This window comes from Propithecus coquereli, unplaced genomic scaffold (genome assembly GCF_000956105.1).
Source record: "Propithecus coquereli isolate 6110/MARCELLA unplaced genomic scaffold, Pcoq_1.0 Scaffold355, whole genome shotgun sequence".
Taxonomy (NCBI): domain Eukaryota; kingdom Metazoa; phylum Chordata; class Mammalia; order Primates; family Indriidae; genus Propithecus; species Propithecus coquereli.
The window spans coordinates 238,890-259,783 of NW_012149230.1; the positions used below are offsets into that span (position 1 = coordinate 238,890).

Below are 20,894 nucleotides of genomic sequence, written 5' to 3' on the forward strand. Positions count from 1 at the left end.
GGAAAATGGTACGGCAGTTCCCAAAACATTAAACATAGGATTATCACATAATCCAGCAATTCTACTTCTGGAAATACAGAACCAAATACACTGAAAGCAGGGACTCAAGTACACATTTGTAGCCCCATGTTCAAAGCAGCATTAGTCACAGTAGCCAAAAGGTGGAAGTGACAGATGAATGGAGCACACAATGTGGTCAATCCCTACCATGGAATATGACTCAGCTTTAAAGAGGGAGGCAACCCTGACACTGCTATGACAGGGACGAACCCTGAGGACATTATGCTAAGGAAAATAAGCCAGACACGAAAGAATGTATATTGTGTGATTCCACTTCCACGAGGTCCCTGGAGTAGTTAATTCACACAGATAGAAAGTAGAGTGGGGGTGCTGGGGCTGGGGGCAGAGGGGTGGGGAGTTAGTGTTTAATGGGTACAGAGTTTCCGTTTGGCCAGATGAAGGGAGTTCCATAGGTCAGTTGTACAACAAAGTGAATGCACTTAACGCCACTGAACTGTACACTTAAAAATGGTCGAGACAGTAAATTTTATGTGTGTATTTTACTACAATTTTTTGAAAAAGGGCCTGGGTCCCAGCAGGCAGGCATACGCGCCTTGTTGAGACAGGAGGGCGCAGAGCAGGGCGTGCGCATCTGGCCTCTTTCCTGCCCTCTGTCATCTGTTGCCGCGGCGTGCAGTCATGGGTCTGCTTTCGCTGAATTTACCTCCAGTGTTGGGGTCCTTCCCTCTGCATGTGCAGATCTTCTCCTAGCCTCGCTTCTCTTCAGGAAAACCGACACTGGCTCTGAGTTTTCCGTGTTGATCTTTTTTTGTATTCTTTGCATCACAGACTTTCGTCGAGGGCTCAGTGCGCCTTCCAAGCCACTGATGTCATGTTCCGCCGCCATCCCTGCGTCTCCAGGGAGGACCCCAAATCGGCTAGTGTTTCATTTCCTTGCAATTCTTACTTCACTTGTCAATCTCCCCATCCTGCTGGTTTTCTTTTCCGTCTCAGCTTGGCCTCCTCTGGTGGCCTTTTGTTCTTTGCCCACGAAGTTCATTTTTTCCTGGACCCTGCTGTAGCTCAGTTTTAGAGGTCGGGGTTCAGGCTGCAGGGCATTTATCCTACGTCCAGGCGTTCTCTCCAGACTCTGTCTCACCCTCGAAGGTGGCGAGATCGAGTGAGACCCATATCTACCGGCACATCTGTCCCTGTCCTCCTGGGTAGGAGCTGAATTCACCTCTCTGGCGCTGGCCTGTCGGGACCCCAGCCCCGGGCTGCATCTCATGCACTGAACTGACAGGACTCTGACCTTGAGAAGGGACATCTTCACCCACCTCACAGCCCGGGTCTCCGACACTCCTAACAGTGGAGTCCACGGAAATCTGCAATAGCGTCTGTACGCCAGGACATTTCCTGTCCTCGGCCAAGCCCACTAGCCACGCTGGACTTCGGATGTGTGTGGACAGCAGCCACACTTCTGTGACTGCCTTCTCTTCCCTTCTCGCCTGGTGCTTTCCGGAGCTGCTGCCTCCGAAGGGATGCGGACAGAGGTGTGGGAGAGGGTGCGGGGAAGGGAGAGGGAGGCGGCCCTGTTCCTACCCCTAAATCATCACCCGCGCGGTACAGGGCCAGTTGCCTGACGTTCAGATAGATGAAGTCCTTGGATGGAGGCAAAGAGCGGCTGCCCCCCTTTCCTCAGGAGGTCTCAGACTCCTGAGGGGAGCCTGGATCGTGTCTTTCTTGGACCAGTTCCATGTGTCTGGCGGTGAAAGGAGGTTCCTCTCAGACTGTCCACCTGTCTTTGTTTTCAGTGTTCCCAGCATGTCCCAGCGTGTTCGTCTGTCTCTGGTGTATCTTAGGTGTTTCAGGGGAAAGCTGGGAGCAGCCACAGAGCAGGCTGCCAGGCAGGCTCTATTTTAAATCTCAACCCCCCTTCCCTTTTAGACGCATTTGAAATCCCATTCCCAGAAGGAAGGCCCCGTGGGAAATTAGCTCGGTTTGTCTCTCTCCTCCAGGCGTGACTCCACAGATTCTGCCACAGCAGAGCCGGGAAGCAGGCAGGCAGCAGCTCCGAATATTAACCAGCAAAGGTAGACAGCATCAATATCGAAACCGCAAGAGCCCGCATGTGCGAAACTGCTTAATGAGGTTGTAATCAAACGCAGTCCGCCAGAAGGAAATTAATTAGAGTCCAGAGGGCAAGCAGGAAGCAGAACGGGCGCCCTCCTCCTTCCTCTGGAACACCCTGGGCTCCCGAGGGAGGGGCACGCCAGGGAATGCCGGCCTCAGCTGGGTGCCTGGACTCCTGCCCCCTTCCCTATGGCATTCCGGCTTGTCTTCCAGGGGACTCCCAGGGGAAGGAAGGGAAATGTCAGGTGCTGTTAAGGAAACGTAGCCTGAGGAAGCCACTAGGGAGAGAACATGGGACATCCCAGAGTGAAGGAGCCAGGTACAGATAAGAGCTGCTTCTCCAGGAAGACAAAAGGTCTCTTTGGAAGAAGGACAGAGTCATAAAGTGCCATGGGGAAGGGAGGGGACACCCGGGGTAGACGCACACAGTGGATAGAGAAATGGATACAGGACACACATGGCTGAATGGTGGGCGCCCAAAGACACGCTCACATCTTGTTCCTGGAAACTGGGACTGTGACCTCATTTGGAAAAAGGGTCTTTGCAGATGTGATTAGCTAAGGATCTTGAGATGAGAGCACTCTGGTTTACCCAGGTGGACCCTAAATCCAAAACAGGTGTCTTATAGGAGACAGACGGAAGACTGACCCAGAAAAGGCGGAGGCAGAGATGGGGGTGATGTGGCCGCAACCACCAGAAGCAGGAAGGGGAACAACCGGAATCCCCCCTGGAGCCTCAGGGGGGAGTGTGGCCCTGCCCGCACCTGACTCAGACTTCCGGTCTCCAGAACTGCGAGAGACACGTTTCTGCTGTCCTAAGTCACTCTGTTGGTAGTACTTTGTTACAGCAGCCCTAGGAAACCAACACACCGATGGGGACAGAGGTGGCATTTTCCCCAGGGGGCACACCCGGCAAAAGGGGAAAAGATCAAGCTCAGCTGTGGGTAATCAAGGACCCCTAGGGCCAGAGATCCACATGCTGTCTCTGCAGCCCCGGGGCTTCTGCAGGCGCAGGTAGCCCCGACACACTCTGCTTTGCTGGCTGCTCCCAAGGTAGAGCTGGCCGTCAGAGATGCTTCCTACAGGACCCCTCGGGGGTTCTCAGCTCAATATGAGAAAGAACATTTAAAAACAAGGGGTGAAGGGCATGTTGACATGTGTCACAGCAAGGACGAATCTTGAGGACATTAAGCAATGTTAAGTAAGCCAGTTGCAAACGGACAAATACTGCACGATTCCACTTACAGGAGGGACCTGGAGTCTTTCATCATTCAATGAAGTCAAATTCATAAAGACAGAAAGTAGGGTGGTGGTTCCCAGGGGCTGGGGACAGGGGGTGGGGAGTTAGTGTTTAATGGGTGCAAAGTTTCAATTTGGGGAAGATGGAAGAGTTCTAGAGAGGGAAAGTGGTGGTGGTTGCACATTGTGAATGTGCTTAATGTCACTGATCTGTACACCTAAAAATGGTTAGAATGTTAAATTTTATGTTATGTGTATTTTACCATAATAAAAAAAAGGGGTGAGCGCAGTCATTGGAAATAGACAGAAATATATTAATACGTACATCAGCCGGCACCACGGCAGCGGGATTGCTGCACCATGAGGGGAGGGGCTACTGAGGGTCTCCCTCTGACTCCCTGCGGTTCTCACCACTGGCGTGGCCCAGGACACGAGGTCCTGGCATCCTAGAGCAGGCCGCTGCATAGCTGCAAGACCAGGGCAAGAACTCGGAAACGAAAAAATCAAGCAACAAAAAGAACCGAATCCAGCGCCGAAGCCACCGGTTGTGGGAGGAGGAGTCTGGTGATGAGGGCCTGGGGGGTTGAAGGCTGGAGAAAGAGGAAACAGTCACTTTACCGGAAGACAAGGGCTGGGACCACCCTCCTGGGGGTGCACTGGGGGTGCAAAAGCAACTGCATGCGTGGGCTTGCTGGAATTACTTCCTCTGGGACAGCGACACGGCGTCTTTAGCCCACAAAGGGTTAGAATGAAACAGGGAGATACTGAAGGAAATCAAGTCCAGATAAGCTTAGGAATATAAAAATCTGGCATTTCACACGTTGGTAATGTTTAAGAGAATTAGGCATATCAGAGTATCTAACAGATTGGCCTTCCAATCCCAGTTCAAAGTGGGTAACTGATTTTAAGCAGAACACGGAAAGAGGATTTGGCCGAGTTTGTAACAGTTCTGAAACGTTTCGGAGAACTTAATAGTCATCGTATTTATAAGCTTAACTCACTAAATTTTAAGAACTGTTTAGGAACCTGGGAAAGTCCTGCTTTTTAGGATGTGTATTTATTAACTTAAGAAAACTGGGTATCTTAAGTTTATAAAAATCACTTCGAGATATTTAAAGAAATTTAATTACTTAAGTTATAAACCCTCTAGCCTTGAACGCAATTGTTTAAATTGACCAGATTGGTAAGCAGAATAATGAAACTGGTACATTCAACTTAAAAGCTTAAGGAAACACTAGGTTTAAATTTTTCCATTTATATATATACACACATACACATATGCCTAATATACACATATACCTATATGTATATATATATGTATTTTTTTTTTTGAAACAGAGTCTCACTCTGTCACCTGGGCTAGAGTGCTGTGGCATCAGCCTAGCAGCTCACAGCAACCTCAAACTCCTGGGCTCAAGTGATCCTCCTGCCTCAGCCTCCTGAGTAGCTGGGAATACAGGTTCAGGCCACCATGCGCAGCTAATTTTTCTATTTTTTGTAGAGACAGGTCTCAGGCTGGTCTTGAACACCTGGCCTCAGTGATCCTCCCGCCTTGGCCTCCCAAAGTCCACTTCGATATATATTTAATATTAAATCAGAAAATCCAAGTGGTTGTAAAGAGTCTGTGTATTTGGGCATGTGTGTGTGCGTGCACACCCCCAGAATAGCAACAACAGGATTGGGCAGATGAGGGGGAGCCCTGCACAGTCCAGGGTGGGGAGCACTGATGCATCTGGAGAGGGAGGACTACTGGGTTGAGAGTCAGAGGCACGCTGCTCAGGCTTGGAAGACACCAAAGCAAAGCAAACCAGCGAAAGTAATAAAAGCAACCAATGCACTCCCCTCTCTCCCAAAGAACACCCAATCGCACAGGAGCCCCATCCAGAGGTGAGGCCTCCTCACTCTCCTGCTGACGGCTGAGCTAAGGTGGGCATTGCTCAGCCTCGGTCCCCGTCTTGGAGGCTGCCTCCCCAAGGCAGCCTGGCTCCGTGCCTGCTACCCCCCCTAGGCCCATGAGCCTGGCACCCAAAGACGTGCCTATTAGCACCCAGCTGACTGACACCAGCCAGATACTGCTGGGGAGGGCTGTCTGCGGAGGTCCAAGCCAAGAAACTGCTGATGGCGTTTTGCCCAGCCTGGCTGAGGGGTGGGGGCGAACAGTGGGTTCTCTTCCGCCCCTCTGAGGCCATGCAGCCCCTGCAGGTTTCTGAAGCCAGGCCTCCCAGCAGGCTAGCCCTCTTAATAGCGACAAGTATTGCCGTAGGTCTGCCCGGCCCAGCAGGACTCAGCAGGCTGGGCTGGAGTGTTTGGCAGCTTCGCTCAGCAAGGGGCTTCATGACTGCGTGTTGTTTGTGTTTTAACTTTGAAGTCTTTAAAAATGACACCCTCTGCATGAAACAGGCCTCTGGAAACAGATGCCCCAGCCGTTGCCAAGTATAATTTAATTAAAATCGAAGAAACAGCAGTAGCAACAAATAAACACCAAAAGGGTGCTTTCTCTTCAGAAAAATCTAAACAGAGCCGGAGGCGTACCGAGCTGCACGGAGGGGCTGGCCCACTTTCAGACGTGGCTCAGGACCTGGTCCCAGTCCTGGGTTAAACCCCAAGTGACAGTGGGACCCCGGCAAGCCTGCCCTAAACACCACAGCTTCCCCACCTACGAACGAGGGGTCGCACCGCTCATTCCTGCAGTGGCGGGAGTGGGAGAGAGCAGCAGAGGAGGCACATGGACCACACAGGTGTGGGACACAAAGAATTCAACAAATATCCATTTTCTTTCTCCCGTTGGACATTTTGGCTACTGTGCGTCATAACTCTCCGAAAGGGAGGTGGCACTTGCAGCGTTTCCCAAACTTACTTCCCAAGCCCCTCCCTGGCTTCTCCAGAGCATCTGTGGGACTGGAATTCTGCAGAAAGTCTGGGGCCAGATGGTCCCCGAGGTCCACAGGCTCCTACATTCCTCGAATTCTCGGCACTCTGTCATCCACCCCAGCGCCCTCCTAATCCCTCTGCTCGGGAAATAATCTGAACATAATATAAACAGTTGTTTATACCTCTGGTGAATGCATTTAAGTCCATTTCTCCCTCTCTGCAGTAAATTTTGCCCAATTTAAATGAAAGGTTTGGTCCAGTGTCAGATGATTTGTAGGTAACGGCAAAGAGGCGGAGGAATGACTTAGAGCAGCGTCCCCAACCTTTGTGGCACCAGGGACTGGTTTCACGGAAGACAATTTTTCCACAGACCGTTGGTGGGGGGATGGCTTTGGGAAGATTCAAGCGCATTACATTTACGGTGCGGTCAAACCTCTCTGCCAGTGATAATCTGTATTTGCAGCCGCTCCCGAGTGCTCACGTCGCTGCCTCAGCTCCACCTCAGATCACCAGGCATGACTCTCCTAAGGAGCCACAACCTGGTCCCTCGCATGCCCAGTTCACAGTAGGCTTCATGCTCCTGTGAGAATCTAACGCCCTCACTGATCTGACAGGAGGTGGGGCCCAGGTGGTGATGTGAGCGATGGGGAGCGGCTGTCAATGCAGATGAAGCTTCACTCACTTGCCCCCCACTCGCCTCCCGCCGTGCAGCCCGGTTCCTAACCCGCCACAGACCGGTACTGGTCCGCAGCCCGGGGGTTGGGGACCACAGACTTAGAGGATCCTTCTGGCTCCCTAAAACGCTGCTTTCCAAGAAGGGGAGACTTCACAGGAACAGCCCACTTCTCAGAGTGAGAAGCTGAGGGCTGGCGGGCTCTCGTACAGTGAGCAAGTGGCAGGCACAGGAGGGTCCCAGAGCCCCCGGCAGTTAAGTGTAGCATATTAGTCAGGGTTCTCCTGAGAAACAGAACCAATAAGAAACTTGTGTATGTGTGTGTGTGTGTGTGTGTGTGTGTGTGTGTGGGAGAGAGAGAGAGAGAGAGAGAGAGAAATTGATTTAAGGAATTCGCTCACACGATTGTGGGCACTGGCAAGTCTGAAATCTGCAGGGCAGGATGGGGGCTGGGGACCTGGGGAAGAGCTGACATTGCTGTCTGGAGGCAGAATTCCTTCTTCCTCAGGGACCTCTCTTTTCTCTTAGGGCCTTCAACTGATTGAATGAGGCTCACCCATATTATAGAAGGTAATCTGCTTTTTTTACTCAAAGTCTACTGATTTAAATGGTAATCACATCTAAAACATACCTTCACAGCAACATCTGGACTACTGTTTGACCAAAAACTGGAACCACAGCCTAGCCAGGTTGACATACAAAATTAACCATCACAACAAGCTAAGGGGCTTTACTGCCTTCAATCTCAAGGTCAGAGGCAAGGTCAAGGCGAGACCTCCAAGAATCCGGACTCAGACCTCTGGCTGCCCTCCCTCTGGTGAGCAGAGATGAGTCATGCTGGATGAGGACTCCAGCTCGAATCAGCTCCAGGCAGGAAGCGGGAGGGCGAGGAGGAGGGGGGAGGTCCCCGGATCCCTGGCTGAGGGTGAGGCCCTGCCTGCCTCCTCCTCCTCCTCTCCACGCTTGGCTGCTCTCCCCAAGGCCTTTCAAAATGGAATCGCCAAGGACTACGTGTCACTCTCTGGGCAGTGAGGAGGGCAGGGGCTGGCCCAGGAAAGGTGCCACAGATGCCCTTCCTGAGTGCTTCCTAGCAGGAGCCGTGGGGGTCCCCCAAGCCTGGCAGAGCCGTTACTATTTCAGGGCTGCTTCTCCCCATAGGTGGAAGGAACAGGGGCCAGGCCACAGCAAGAGGGGCCAGTGAGCCTTCCGGAAAGGAGGGGCGGGGGTGGTGTCCTCAGGGAAGGGAGGGGCCTTCGCTTGGTTTCTGGGAGGTTACCAAGTTTGTACACAGCTTGGAGAGACACTGGGAGGGAGGGGTTGGAGTTGGGGGTGGGAGTGGAGGTGGGTGAGGTCAGGGGGTCAAAGCCACAGGCGTAGCAGAGGCTCTGAGCTTTCTGCCAGGGTCCCAGGTCTCTCTCCCTGCCCCAGCATCCCAGAATCCCAGCCACAAGGTGTCCCTTGGTTGACTTCTTCACTAGAGCACGGCCCAGGGAGAACACTTGGGGACGTTCCCAACCAGCCTCCTGCCAGTTTTCTACAGCAGCCTCTCAAATTCCTTCTCAACGCCCCTCCAGGTCCCCTGTCCCCTCAGGGAACCCTGTCCCTGGCTCATGGCAGCCTGTCTCTGAGATGTGCTGTACCCAAACCATTCCTCTCATTCCCACCCTGCTCCACTGGCCATCGCTGGGAGGTGGGAATTTCGGGAAGTGGTAGCTTGTTCTCTCTCGTGTCTGAGTTTTCACATCCCAAACCAACCCCTCTGTGTTCCCGATGGTCTCTGGGCCAACATCTGTCTGGAAACCCCACAGTGAGGATGCTGCGTGAGACTACTTTCTCTCCGAAACCCCACAACTCCAGGACGTGGAAAACGCAAGTCTGCAGCTGAGAATAATAAAAAGTTTGGAAGACTGGCACGTCCTAGGAGGAACGCGTCGACTGGAATTACGGAGGCTGGAGAAGCAGAGGTTATGTGCAGGGGTGGCGCATTCAGAACTTACTCCCCTCAGGACTGGCAGAGGCGGGAATGCACGTAGCCTGGGAAGCTGTGGGGGATGTGGGGACTCCTGGACCTCCAGGACACTGGGGGCCCCAAGCCATGGGTGCCCCACGAGAAAAAACAACCTGTGCCCCAGTGTCCCTGACTGGGTGTGATTCCAGATCCACTCGGAGTGTCTTCGATTTTGTCTGATGCCCTTTGGAAGGCAGGAGGGTTGAGCTGGAGCCTTCTAGAAGATGCCCGATTGCTTCAGCTTCCCAATTTGGGAGAAAGAGGGCAAGCATCTAACCGTTTCACTGTTCCCTGCCTCAGGTGATCTGAGAAGGCTGTGCCCAAGGAGATGCGTGGGAGGAGGGGTCCTGACCAGCCTTAGCTATAAAGACTGTAAACTTCTGCGCATTCTTGCCAAGGCTGCTGAGTACAGCTGTGCAGGGCGTGCACCACACAAGGGCGTCTGGGTGGGGCTGAACTCACCAAGCTTTGACTCTAGTTGCGCTCAACCAGAGAGGTGCCTTCTTCTACCGCTCTCAAAGGCACTGTATGGGCTAGAAGCTGCCCTAAGTCTCACTGAAGGAAATCGAAGTGATGGGCATCCTTGGGTGACTTGGATTCACTCACTGAATGGTCTCTATACCCTGAAGTTCTTGGTTTTCCTGAGTTGCCAGGAGCAGAGGCATGGCCAAGCTCAGACGTGGAGGCAGCGAGCTCATGGAGCTTGCCCCTTCCTGGAACACTTGCTCTTCGGGTCAAGATCCTGCTCTGCTTGCTCCAATGCTCGGTCATCATCATCTTAGCCACCACTGTCTCTGTATCTTTAAAAACAGGCTGTTGATGGGCCGGGCGCGGTGGCTCACGCCTGTAATCCTAGCACTCTGGGAGGCCGAGGCGGGTGGATTGCTCAAGGTCAGGAGTTCGAGACCAGCCTGAGCAAGAGCGAGACCCCCGTCTCTACTAAAAAATAGAAAGACATGATCTGGACAGCTAAAAATATATAGAAAAAATTAGCCGGGCATGGTGGCGCATGCCTGTAGTCCCAGCTACTCAGGAGGCTGAGGCAGGAGGATCGCTTGAGCCCAGGAGTTTGAGGTTGCTGTGAGCTAGGCTGACGCCACGGCACTCACTCTAGCCCGGGCAAAGCGAGACAAAGCGAGACTCCGTCTCAAAACAAAACAAAACAAAACAAAAAACAGGCTGTTGAAAAAGTGTCACTTAGAGAACATGTTCAGGGAATGAGGCTCCCCACTCCTCCCCTCTCCCGAGCTCTGCCCCTTCCTGCCTCCCACTCCTGCTGGCTCCTGGAACAGTGAGGGGCAGAAAAGGTCCTCTGTCCCAGAGCCCTTCCTCCACCCTGCCCTTAGGAGGGCACCTGACCCACCTGTCCCAACCCAAGGAGGCTCAGAAAACACCGAGTTATTTGAGATAGACCCAGACTTCAGCTTCCAATACTTCTCCAGGGACCGTTGGGTGGGCTAGGGTCTCGGGAGTCCAGCGCCTGGTCCCAGGCCCGTGTGCCCTTTGCAGGCCACTACTCCTCTCTGGGCCGTTTGTGCCTCTGTGGAACATCTCAGCGGACCGTGGCAGGCCTCTTCACCAAAGGAGCCCTGGGAACCCTTTCCCTCCATTTCCTCCAGGGAGAAGGAAGAGGCAGATCTGGCCCTCTGGACCTTTAAGGACATTAAAATCCCAGCCCTGCCTGTCCTCTGGTGACAGTGACCTAGGACCAATGCCAGGAGTGAGCCCGCGAGGTCACATGTGCAAAGTGGTCAAGTAGCACATTACAAGGCCATAGGACTGCACCTGGTGCCAGCACCTACCTCGTGCCAGGTGGGAATAGACCCCCCTCCACCAGGGTTCCTCCTCCGTGGCCCCTGCTCTGTCTCGCTCACTCGCATACGCAGTGAGGAAGCGTGATGGCTCGCTCTCTATGTCCGTATGTATCCCCTATTGGTTCTGTTTCTCTGGAGAACGCTGACTAATGCAGGAAGTAACATCCCCACAGGAAGGGCAGTAGGAGCCCTAAGTAAGAGATTATAAACCAATCTCAGGGACACCTGACAGTCATGCTGAGTTTGTTGTAGGCCCTTCCTCGGGAACCCAGAGCTTGAATCTTTAACCCCTGGGTACAGGCAGGTGTAGTGTAAGAGGACTCGCTGGCCACCTCCTGTCCTCCCCCAGGGATGGCTGGGCTGAGCAGGTGTCTGTCGGTGGGGGAGGCACTCCGGCCACCAGCAGAGGAGGTGAGACATGCTGCCCTCCCAAGCCCTATGCTTGCCCTCATCCTGAAGCTCCAGTCTGGCCATTTACTAGGAGCAAAGATCGGAAAGACAGGTTTCATGCCCAGATGGGATTCCTCTGGGGCCACGGCAGCTGGAACAGCCGGCACCAGCCACAGAGCGGTCCCTCCCCAGGCACACCTGCAGTTCCCATTCGGCTCTTCCCTCCCCCACCGCCTACCACGCAGCCCTTTCCAAGGTCTGCACCCACGGAGGGCTCCCCAGCTGGCTTCAGGCGAGGCAGAGGCAGGTGCTGACAGGGCTGGGCCACGGGGAAGGGGCAGGTGGGGGGGCTGCCAGGTGCACAGGGTGTGCTGGGCTGGACAGGTCCAGGTCCAGGGTGGGATCCTGACAGTTAGGTCCAGATGTGGGGCAGGCTCTCTGGGCCCCTACCTGCCGCCAGCACCATGGAGAGAATCCAGCCCCATCCCTGCCCCTCTCTGTCTGGGCGGGGGCTGAGCCCAGAGCTCTCAGAGGCAGTGACTGCATGGATAGGACTAAGGGGGTGGGTGGGGAGGGAGGGGATTTGCAGGCTGCATGTGCTGGCACCTGCGGGTGCATGGTGTGCTTGAGTGGGGAGGGTTTCCGGGGTTCCCCTTGGGGTCCTACCCCTTGTCTGGTGCCCTCAGTGGGAGAGGGGTACCCTGCAAGCCTCCTTGGGTAGCCTGTAGCTGTGGGTGGTGGCTCCATAGGGACAGCAGCTGTGGGTTGGGGATGTATGCCTGGAGGGGGCAGTGCAGGGGCCCAGAGATAGCCAGGGCGTTCCCCACAGGGCCTGGTGTGCTCTGGAAGAACCCTGGGCTGAGGGCAGCGGGAAGGCTGAGTGGGTGGAGGGCTGCTGGGAGGGCCAGGCAGGGCAGGTGAGGCAAAGCCCCGACCGGGAAGCTGGGGGAAGACGTGGCTCCCTGCACTGCCAGCCTAGTGCCTGTGTCCACTCATGAGCCCTGTGGGAGGGAGGGTTTGCCCAGCAGCCAGCGTACCTGTCCTCAAGCCTGCATGTGCCCCCACGGCCACTGCTTCGGGCTCTTGGCCCAGCCCTGGAGTTAATGCCAGGGCTGGAATCCGGCCAGCTATGGCCAGATCTACGGTCACTTGCCAGCCTTCTATGGCATAGCCGCTGCTCTGAGCCCTTCTAGAAATGAGAATCTTGGCCGACCCTGCTTTCCCCACTTCTCCCAACTAGTGCCAGCCACCCTGTAGGTGCCCAGGGGCTCTGCGGAATGAAAGACCCCAGTACTAGGGTACAGCCAGGCACCAGGCAGGGTTCTCGCCCTGAGGACAAAGGTCCCCAGAGCTCCACCGGGGCTGGCAGGTCCAGCCTCTGTGGGCAGCAGAGAGGCCTGAAGCGAGGGCGGGCTCCATCCAGAGGAGCAGGGAGCGAGCCCTTGGAGAAGGAAGACAGAGTGGGAAGTGGAGGGAGGGAGAGAGGCAGATGTGAGGGGGCCTAGGCAGCCCCCACAGGGGGCGGAGGGAGGCATGGAGCCAGGTGCCCACTCACATGGGCAGCAGGTCCCACTGGGCCTGCCCAGGCTGGACACAGGCCCAGCCTCCCTCTCTTCCCGACACTGCGGGATGAAGGGCTCGCAGCTCACAGGGCCCCCAGGTCTCTGCCAACACTGGGCTTTGCTCACATGAGTCTGCAGGTCCCCTGGTCCTGGCCTCTGTCCCTAGCACTGTGTGACTTGGCCTTTCGGGCTCTGTCAGACGAGGGGTAGGCCAGCTAGGACTGTGGCCTGGAGAGCGAGTGTGCGGGGGTCAGCCCCAGCACCTCTTGGCAAGGAGGAGTCTGTGTCCCCTCTGTGTCCTGGAACCTCTGTGTCCTGGCTCTTGTACCTGCTGGGGCCAAGGCAGGTGACCACAGGGCTCCAATGTGAATCCGGCTCAGGGCCTGGAAGAAATTGCTGACCACACGTGGGGATGAATGGGATGTTCTGAAACCACAGGCACCTGGTGGAACCTCAGTGGTCATCTCAGCCACCACCCCTTTATTCTGGAGATGGGAAAATTGAGGCCAGAGAAGGGAAGAGACCGGGCAAGTTAGGGTCTCCACTGGGACCAGAACTGAGGGCTCCCAATTCCCAGCGAAGGCAGCCTCCCTTCTGTGCCCGGCTGCGTGCCTGTACCGTGCCGACCTCTGGGGTCTCTACCACCCCCTGGAGGGAGGGGAACAGGTGTTACTATGGTCTTTTCCTGGTGGGTTATTTGATGTATCCCAGTGCCTAGAAATGCGCCTGGAAGAACAGGCACTTGATTGTCAAATAAAGGAATTAATATATACTGATTTTTTTCTTTGCTGCTCATCTGTATTTTCTCATTTTTCTATGATTGTATACTGCTTTTATAATATTAAAAAAAAACCCACTCTTTTGCTTTAAACAATATCCTGCCAATCTTGGAAAACTATCTAAGGAGCAAAATAAACACGAGAACCTGCTTTATGGGCTAGAAAGCCATGTACACATGGGAGGGGTGTCTCTAAGGCCTGCCGTCCGCCAAGGCTCGGCTGACACCTGGACAACTGCAGCGAGCCGGGGCGCCTTCCTGGGCCACCACCAACTCCTTCCAGCTCTCACGGCCCCACTGCCACGCTCCCCACTTGCAGAGGATGGGAGGGCTGCAAAGGGAAGCTGATCAAGATCTGGCCGGCTAACAAGAGGCATTTAAAAATGTCTGCTTCTTACCCAGGGAAGGGAGACATAACAGGGAAGAGACACAGAAAGAAACACAAAGAGAAGCCACAGAAGCAGGAGGCAGAGAGGTACCCTTGGATATCGAGGGCTGAACAGGGTCGAGGGGCAGCTCTGGAGAGGGGCACAGGCCTCAGACTGACGTAAGGCCACCTCTGCACATGCGTGCGTGTACACGCACACACAGACACACACACACACAAACACACTCGGCACTCCCCACTCTTAGCTGGACTCCTGTGTCTATCCCGGTTTAGATAAAGTTAGAAACATCAAAATGCCACATCCCTTTGAGCAGCAGCCATCGGCAGAACTCCATATGGCTGCAGCAGCCAGGAGTCTGAGCTAATAAAAGTTAAAAAAAAAAAAAAAAGCTGGGAAACGCTCCCGGAGAGCCACGTGGGCACAGCTCAGGGCCTGGCCAGGGCTGGGGGTGGGGTCGGGAGGAGAGCAGGCACTGAGAGCAGGTCCCCACCCTGCCTGGCATGCCAAGGTCTCTTCTCGTTCAGAACACCCAGCCCTTCTAGCAGTGCTGAGCCCAAGGTGCAGCAGCTGAATCTGCCTCTTTAGATGACGGAGGCCCTCTTCCCCGCCCCCCACCCCTGCCTCTAGTTTCTCTTAATGGAGAAGACAGGACAGTCAGACGTGAAGTTCTGTGCTCCTCCCTCCCCAAATTCAGATGTTGACATCCTAAGCCCCAAGGTGATGGTATCAGCAGGTGGGACCTTCATGAGATGACTAGATCGAGATGTGGAGTCCTCATGAATGGGATCAGTCCCCTTACCAAAGAGGCCCCAGAGAGACCCCTCAGTCCTGCCACCATGTGAGGACGCAGCAAGAAGGTGCCATGTATGAACCAGAGAGTGGGCCCTCACCACACACGAATCTGCCAGCACCTTCGTCTTGGATTTCCCAGCCTCCAGACCGTGAGACATAAATTTCTGTTGTTTATAAGCCACCCAGTTTATGGTACTTTGTTATAGCAGCCCAAATGGACTAAGACAGTCGGCAAGAACACAGCCGGGGGGCGCGTGCGTGCGTGCGTGATGTTCTCATACACCTGCAGCACTGCTCTTGGTGGGGAAGGGGAGCCAGACGGCTGGCTGAGGATCCCCACGCTGGAGAGAGAATCCCCTCCCATGCTGACTCCACCCCCTGGGTATCCCAGGGGGAATCCGAGAAAGACCTGGTCTCCTGGGTAACCCTCTGCAAGGAGCCTCTCCCCTGCAGGAGGTGGGCGGGATGCAGGGAGGGGCCGTTGGGAGCAGAGTGTGGGGAGGAGTCATAGTACCAACCTGCGGGTTACTGGGGGACACCCTGGCGGTGCTCAGAGTGGAAACACTGGAGAAGTCTGAGCCAAACCCATCTGGCTCCTGGGAAACAGCGGCAGGGACAGATCTGGGGGAGTGTGCCTGACGAGACATTTAAAGTCCATTCTGTAAGGATTTCCTGAAAACTGACTGTGTGCCAGTACCCGACCTATCGCCGCTGCCTCGGGAAAGCCCACGTGGGAATGAAGTGACGGTGGGAGGCGCACCCATCCGGAGGCCAGAGCACTTTAGGAGTTCTGAAGACAGCAAAGCAGTTTCTGGTCATCACTGAGAAGGCGGCATTTGTTCTAGGGGAAAGGACTCCACCTCTGCCTCACCAGACCCTGAAGTCAGGATAACCGGCCCAGCCACAGCCCCCATGGTCATGCCTGGCCACTACAGAGGCTGCTGTGTCCCTGGCCAGTGTCCCCGGCAGCCTGGGAAACCAATGAAGCGGGCTGTGACATAGGAACCCTTCTGCACCTTTATCACTGGAAATGCCTGGATCCAGCCCAGAAAGTGGCGGATTCTAAAAAGGAAGGTTTCTGTTTGTGGAGAGAACGAACGTGATTCGGCACAAGCACAGCTCAGGCGCGTGGGGGCCAGGCTTGCCCAGCAGGCTCTGCTTCCCTCCCGCCACCACAGCAGAGGCCCCAGCCTGCACCTGCCGGATGGGATCTCATGGTGCCACAGAGGCCAGGCACCATGCCACTCCTCTCTCCAAGAACACCACCGCCTGGCAGCCTGCCGGGAACAGCCAAGCCCCATGGACATCCCTCCCAGAAATTTAACCACACGCAAAGCAAACATGCCGCATCTCATGACAGTACTAACAAGCCTGCTAATCAGCCCACAGTTGCACAGCCATAGCCGGGGAATCCAAGTGCTTTCTGAGGACACACTGTGATGGCAGCAGCAGACATACACACGTACATTCACCTCACGGCACACAGACTTGCTAAGGCATGTCACAGCCTGTGGGTTTTCCATGCTTTACCATAGACAGCTGTAGTGGGGGGCTCTTTACCCTCAGGAAACACATGACCTTGTCTGACAAACAAAACAGACATCAGGGGAAAAACTGTACAGATTGAATGCCGCCCAGGGTGACGGGGCCTAAAAGGCACATGGATCTCAGAGCCTGGACTGACATGCCCAGGAGGGGGGGCCTGGGAAGGGCAAGGTGCATTCCAGGTGGAGGAAGAGGAGCCAGGCCCAGCGTGGGGCCTCCCCACTCTGTCTGGTGGCCTTCCAGCCTGCTCGCCTAAAGAGGTTTTCTTAGCTGGGGTGTGGGAGGAGAAAGGTGACCTTCGGAGGTCATTTTGCTCATCTTTCTGCCTCCAGGTAGGAAAGAGCACCCAGCCTCCAGATCTCCAGGGAGCCTCCAACTGCTTGTCCATTTTTCAGCTCTTCTTGAGGGGCAAGTGACATAGGTCCCTGATGGTTCTTTTTCGCATTAGCTGATGCGGCTCCTGCTCCCAGGTACAGAGTGGAGCCAGCCCTGACACCCAAACAGCAGAGAGAACCAGGAATCCAGGCCGAAGCCACACGCTGGGGTGGCGGGTGCCAGGTAGGCTAACACTGGACAGCTCTGCCCAGGAGGGTGAGCCACATGAGTGAGCCCCTCCTCATGGGAACGAGAAGAGATGGGCCACCTCACCTGGGTGTGTCCCAGGGAGATGGACCCCTTGTTCTGGTGCTCCACGAAGTGGGCCAACAACCCAGTCTAAAATTCTGGGGACTCAGGAAAACTGCTGGGCTGAAGGGATGACACCTCATCTTCCAGGAGCCTAACACTTGCCTTCTCTCCATGACAGAAGGTCACTTCCTCACCAGGGCTCCTTAAAGATGGCACGCCTGAGCCCAAGACTTGGGGAGAGAACGCCAGGGAAGGGTGAGGCCTGGGGACCGGGGACCAGGGAAGGGGAGAGAAATGGCCTCTCCCATCCAAAGCTGGCTTCTCACGTCCCCATGAGCACCCACTCCAGCTGCTTCTGAACCTGCAGTGAGCTCTGGATCCAGACTGAGCCCTGGCCAGGTAGACAGAATCCAAAAAATCCTTAGGCTGGGCTGAGACAGACTACCACGACGTGGCCCCTGGTCTGGCCAGACCCAAAGTAGGGCAGATTCTCCTATTTTGTATCACAGTTGCTGTGAGAACCTGTCTTGATTGGCAGCACCAAGACAATTTTGCACACTTCGTAGCGTTTGCTCTGCTCAGAGCCCCAGATCCCTCTGAGTGTGAGGAAACACTCAGAAAGGTTATCTGCTGGGCCCAAGGTCACAGCAGACTGGGGACGGGAAGTGGCTTGATCCTTGGCCCCGGCTCTTCTCAGATTACACTGCTCCTGAAGGGAAGGGGGTCCTCTCTGTTCCTTCAGGGCGGCTGCCTGGCTTCCTGCCTGCACTCCTGGTCACAGTTCAGGGTCATTTGCACTGAATGAAGCCCCCTGATACCTTTCTAGCAAGTCATAAACTGGAGAGACACCCCATAAACCTCAGATGAGAAAAGAGCATTTGGAAAAAGCCGCCCAGCAGCCACAATCCTTCAGCCCAGCACGAATTGCCACACATGGTCCTGGGCCCCTGCTTCCAATCCCCAGGCCGTAGCACCTCACAGCAGGGAGACGGGTGGCAGCAGAGTGGAGCAGAGATTCTGAACGTGGAGCGTGTAGACAGGTTTCAGGAGTCTGAAATCCCTTGGGAGATCGTGTGTGTTCCTGCATGTGTCTGGGAAGACCGTGTGTAGCTCTTTGAGGGCCTCAAAAAGATCAAGGACGCCAAGAGGTTAAGAACCATGGGAATTAAGGATCCTCAGTCCCCCTCCAACCGTGTGGCTCCAGGAATACACAAATCCGAAGCACCAAACCCACGTTATTAAACTTAGGAGAATGTGCTGTGGGAATGGGGGGAAGGGGGACGATGGCTACTGCCCTGGTTGCTGCTACTCCCTGGCCCTGTTCCTGTTCATCGACGCCCACCTGGGGGTCCCGGACAACATCCCAGCAGTGTACCGCGCACCCTTGTCTTTGCCCACTGTGCCACTGAAGAAGAAGCTCTCCCTGCTCTGACTCCGGCGAGGCCTGGTGTGTTCCCACGTCCCTCACTGACTGCTCATTCCCTTTCTGAACATTCCCGCCTCCAGACAGGAGCAGGAAACTGGGAAGGCAAATACGATTTGGGAGAAAGAGCCACTTCAGTGTATAGCACAAATCCAGCTGGACATTCCTCCAGACGGCCTCAGGGTCCTAGAAAACCACTAATGTTTGTCACGGACACTTGGACACCCTGTGTTCCCCTTGCACACTGCCCCGGGCCCATGACCACTTCCTGGAGGGGCTCTGATCTGTCCGTTTCAGACAACACAGGGCAGCTCTCCAAGCCCACGGCTCTCACCCACTAGCCAGAGGTCGAGGGAACCCAACACAGCCCAGAGCCTGAGGGCATGTTATCACGCCACTTTTGCAGAAAAGGGGTAAGTCTGCTAACCCTCCCCTAGCCCATGAGTCTCCCCAAGTCCTGAAGCTGAGGAGGGTTCCAGGATACCAATGAGACCCACGTGCAATCTGAGGAAGTGCCCCCTGTCTCAAGGACGGTGCAGGGGGCTACTCTCCTGCAAGGAATGGGGAAGCTCGGTTTCCCCTGGACGTGGAATCATATTGAGCCCTAGAGGGGCTTGGAAGCCCCAGGTATCTGCCACTTCAGGTCCGGCCTCCTCCTGCGGGTCTCCAACTGGCCCTCAAGAATCTAGCTTCACTTTGTTCTTTCGCCCTCTGAGAAGGGCTTGTCAATCTCTCTACACTTCTGTATCCACCAGAGCACCCATCCCAGTGCTCGGGGAACAGCACGTGATCAGTGAAACCTTCTCACTGTCTGGTGTGCCTGGTGAGCAAATAGGATTCGATGGTATGGAAAATCCATTATTCTGTTTGAAAGCGAAAGAGTTACTATAAAGGCCATACACATTGGTTTCCAATTTTCAAAAGACAAAGAAATACACGTTGCTAAAGTTAAGTGGTGCATAATGTCATCTTTCTTTGATGATTCAATTCAGAGAAGGTATCTGGGGACCCAGCAGTGTCTCGGGCATCATTCTGGATGTTGTTTGGAAAAGCAGAGGCAGGAGCAGAAGCCCTGAGTCTTCACAAGTCCCCAGGTCTCTGCTTCCCTTTCCCTGTGCAGCGTGTACCTTGGGGACGATGCTCCAGGATACAAGTCCACAACAGATAAAGGTGGGGTCAAGAGCTACAAAATCCAGCAGGGATGTGGGGCTGATTAGATTTTGGAAGCTCCTCCCAGGAAGGCACTCTTACAGCCTCTTTCATCAGTGATGGAAAAGCCTCAGGAATGTCATCCGAGACCCCCCTCTGCCATCCGCAGAAGGCTCCACCTCTAACGGGGGCAATCTAGCAAGAATATGGGGCCTGGACTGTCTACCCCAAAGCCAGGCCAAGACAACCTGTTTGGTGATACAAAAGGACAGCTTTGCACCCTCCTGTCTCTCTCGCACACAACAAAACCCATGGCACCAGCCATGCCCTCCCCCAAAATAAACTGATAAAGGAAAAGGAGCCAGAGAGGTGGGTAACACCATCGGCCCCAGGGCAGCCCAAAGGCAGAGGGAACTGGACGGATCTGCAGAGTCTGCTCCCTAACCAGCGGGGCAGGCACAGGCAGAGGGCAGAGTGCTGGCAGCCTCCTGTGTTCCTGCTGGCCAGGTAGTCACGCAGGAAACCAAACCCTGCTTCCCCCAGGGGCTCACGGTTGAGGACCAGCCAAAGTTGGTCAGGGGAGGTGAAATGTTTCCTCCTTCAGCCACAACCCAGGACGCCTCCCAGGCGGGTGAACGACCTAGGGATTGGAATCTCACTAGTCCCAGGGCTGTGGCCTTGGACTCCCTTTCGGGAGGCCGGGTTCCAACTGATAACTGTACACTCCTTGAGAACCCTTGGCTGGGAGTGACTGCCAGTGGGTAGAAAGCAAGAAAAGAGCCCTGGACCAGACCGGGCATGCATCCCTGCATCCCCTCCCACCAACCATCCTGGAGACCAGTCGCCTCCTCTGCCTGCGGAGAGAAGTGGGGACATTATTCCAACAGGTCCCCCTCACCGGGCCTCACTCGGCCGGCCTTCCTCCGCCCTGCCCTGAGGCCCCAAATTCAGCGGGAGCGCAGAGGCACCTGCTGCCAGACAGGGCTCCATCCCCGCGGGAGAGGGCCCTACGCGGCGGCCCCCGGCGCCCCGGCCTCCCCGGGAAGGGGCGGGGCGCTCCCAGGGCCGGCTCGGCCCCGGCGCCCCCTCCCCGCACTCACCTGGCGCAGGTGCTGCAGCAGCGTCCCCGCCTCCTCCCGCCGGCCCTGGCGCACCATCCGCAGCAGCTCCTGGACCATGCCCACGCGCCGGTGGTAGGGGGGCAGCCCCGCGCCGGCGCCCGCGCGCCCCGCCTTGTCCCCGGCGCGCAGCAGCAGCGACGCCCAGAAGTCGGGCCGTTCGCGGCGGGGGCCGGTCGCCGCGCCAGGGCTGGCTCTCTCCGCCAGGCTGCCCTTGGTCTGCCGGGTGCCCATGCCGCCGCCGCCGCCCGCCGGGACTCGCCGCGCTGGGCCGCGAGGCCGCGTCCGCGGCCGGCTGCCCGCCCCTCGGCCGCCCGGCGCGCCCGCCTCCCGGGCTGCAACTTTGGGGGAACTGTTGCGCGCGGGCGGCGCGGGGGCGGGGGC

The 20,894-nt window shown here is 55.7% G+C and overlaps 1 protein-coding gene across 1 annotated transcript in view; it reads right to left on the reverse strand.

Annotated features, from left to right (window-relative positions):
* Nucleotides 1–20,744, reverse strand: part of LRRC75A (leucine rich repeat containing 75A) — a 40,420-nt gene extending 19,676 nt beyond the window's left edge. The window contains exon 1 of the mRNA XM_012651443.1: nucleotides 20,493–20,744. Within this exon, the coding sequence (XP_012506897.1) occupies nucleotides 20,493–20,744 (252 nt within the window). The remainder of the gene's footprint in view (nucleotides 1–20,492) is intronic.
* Nucleotides 20,745–20,894: the final 150 nt, after the last annotated feature.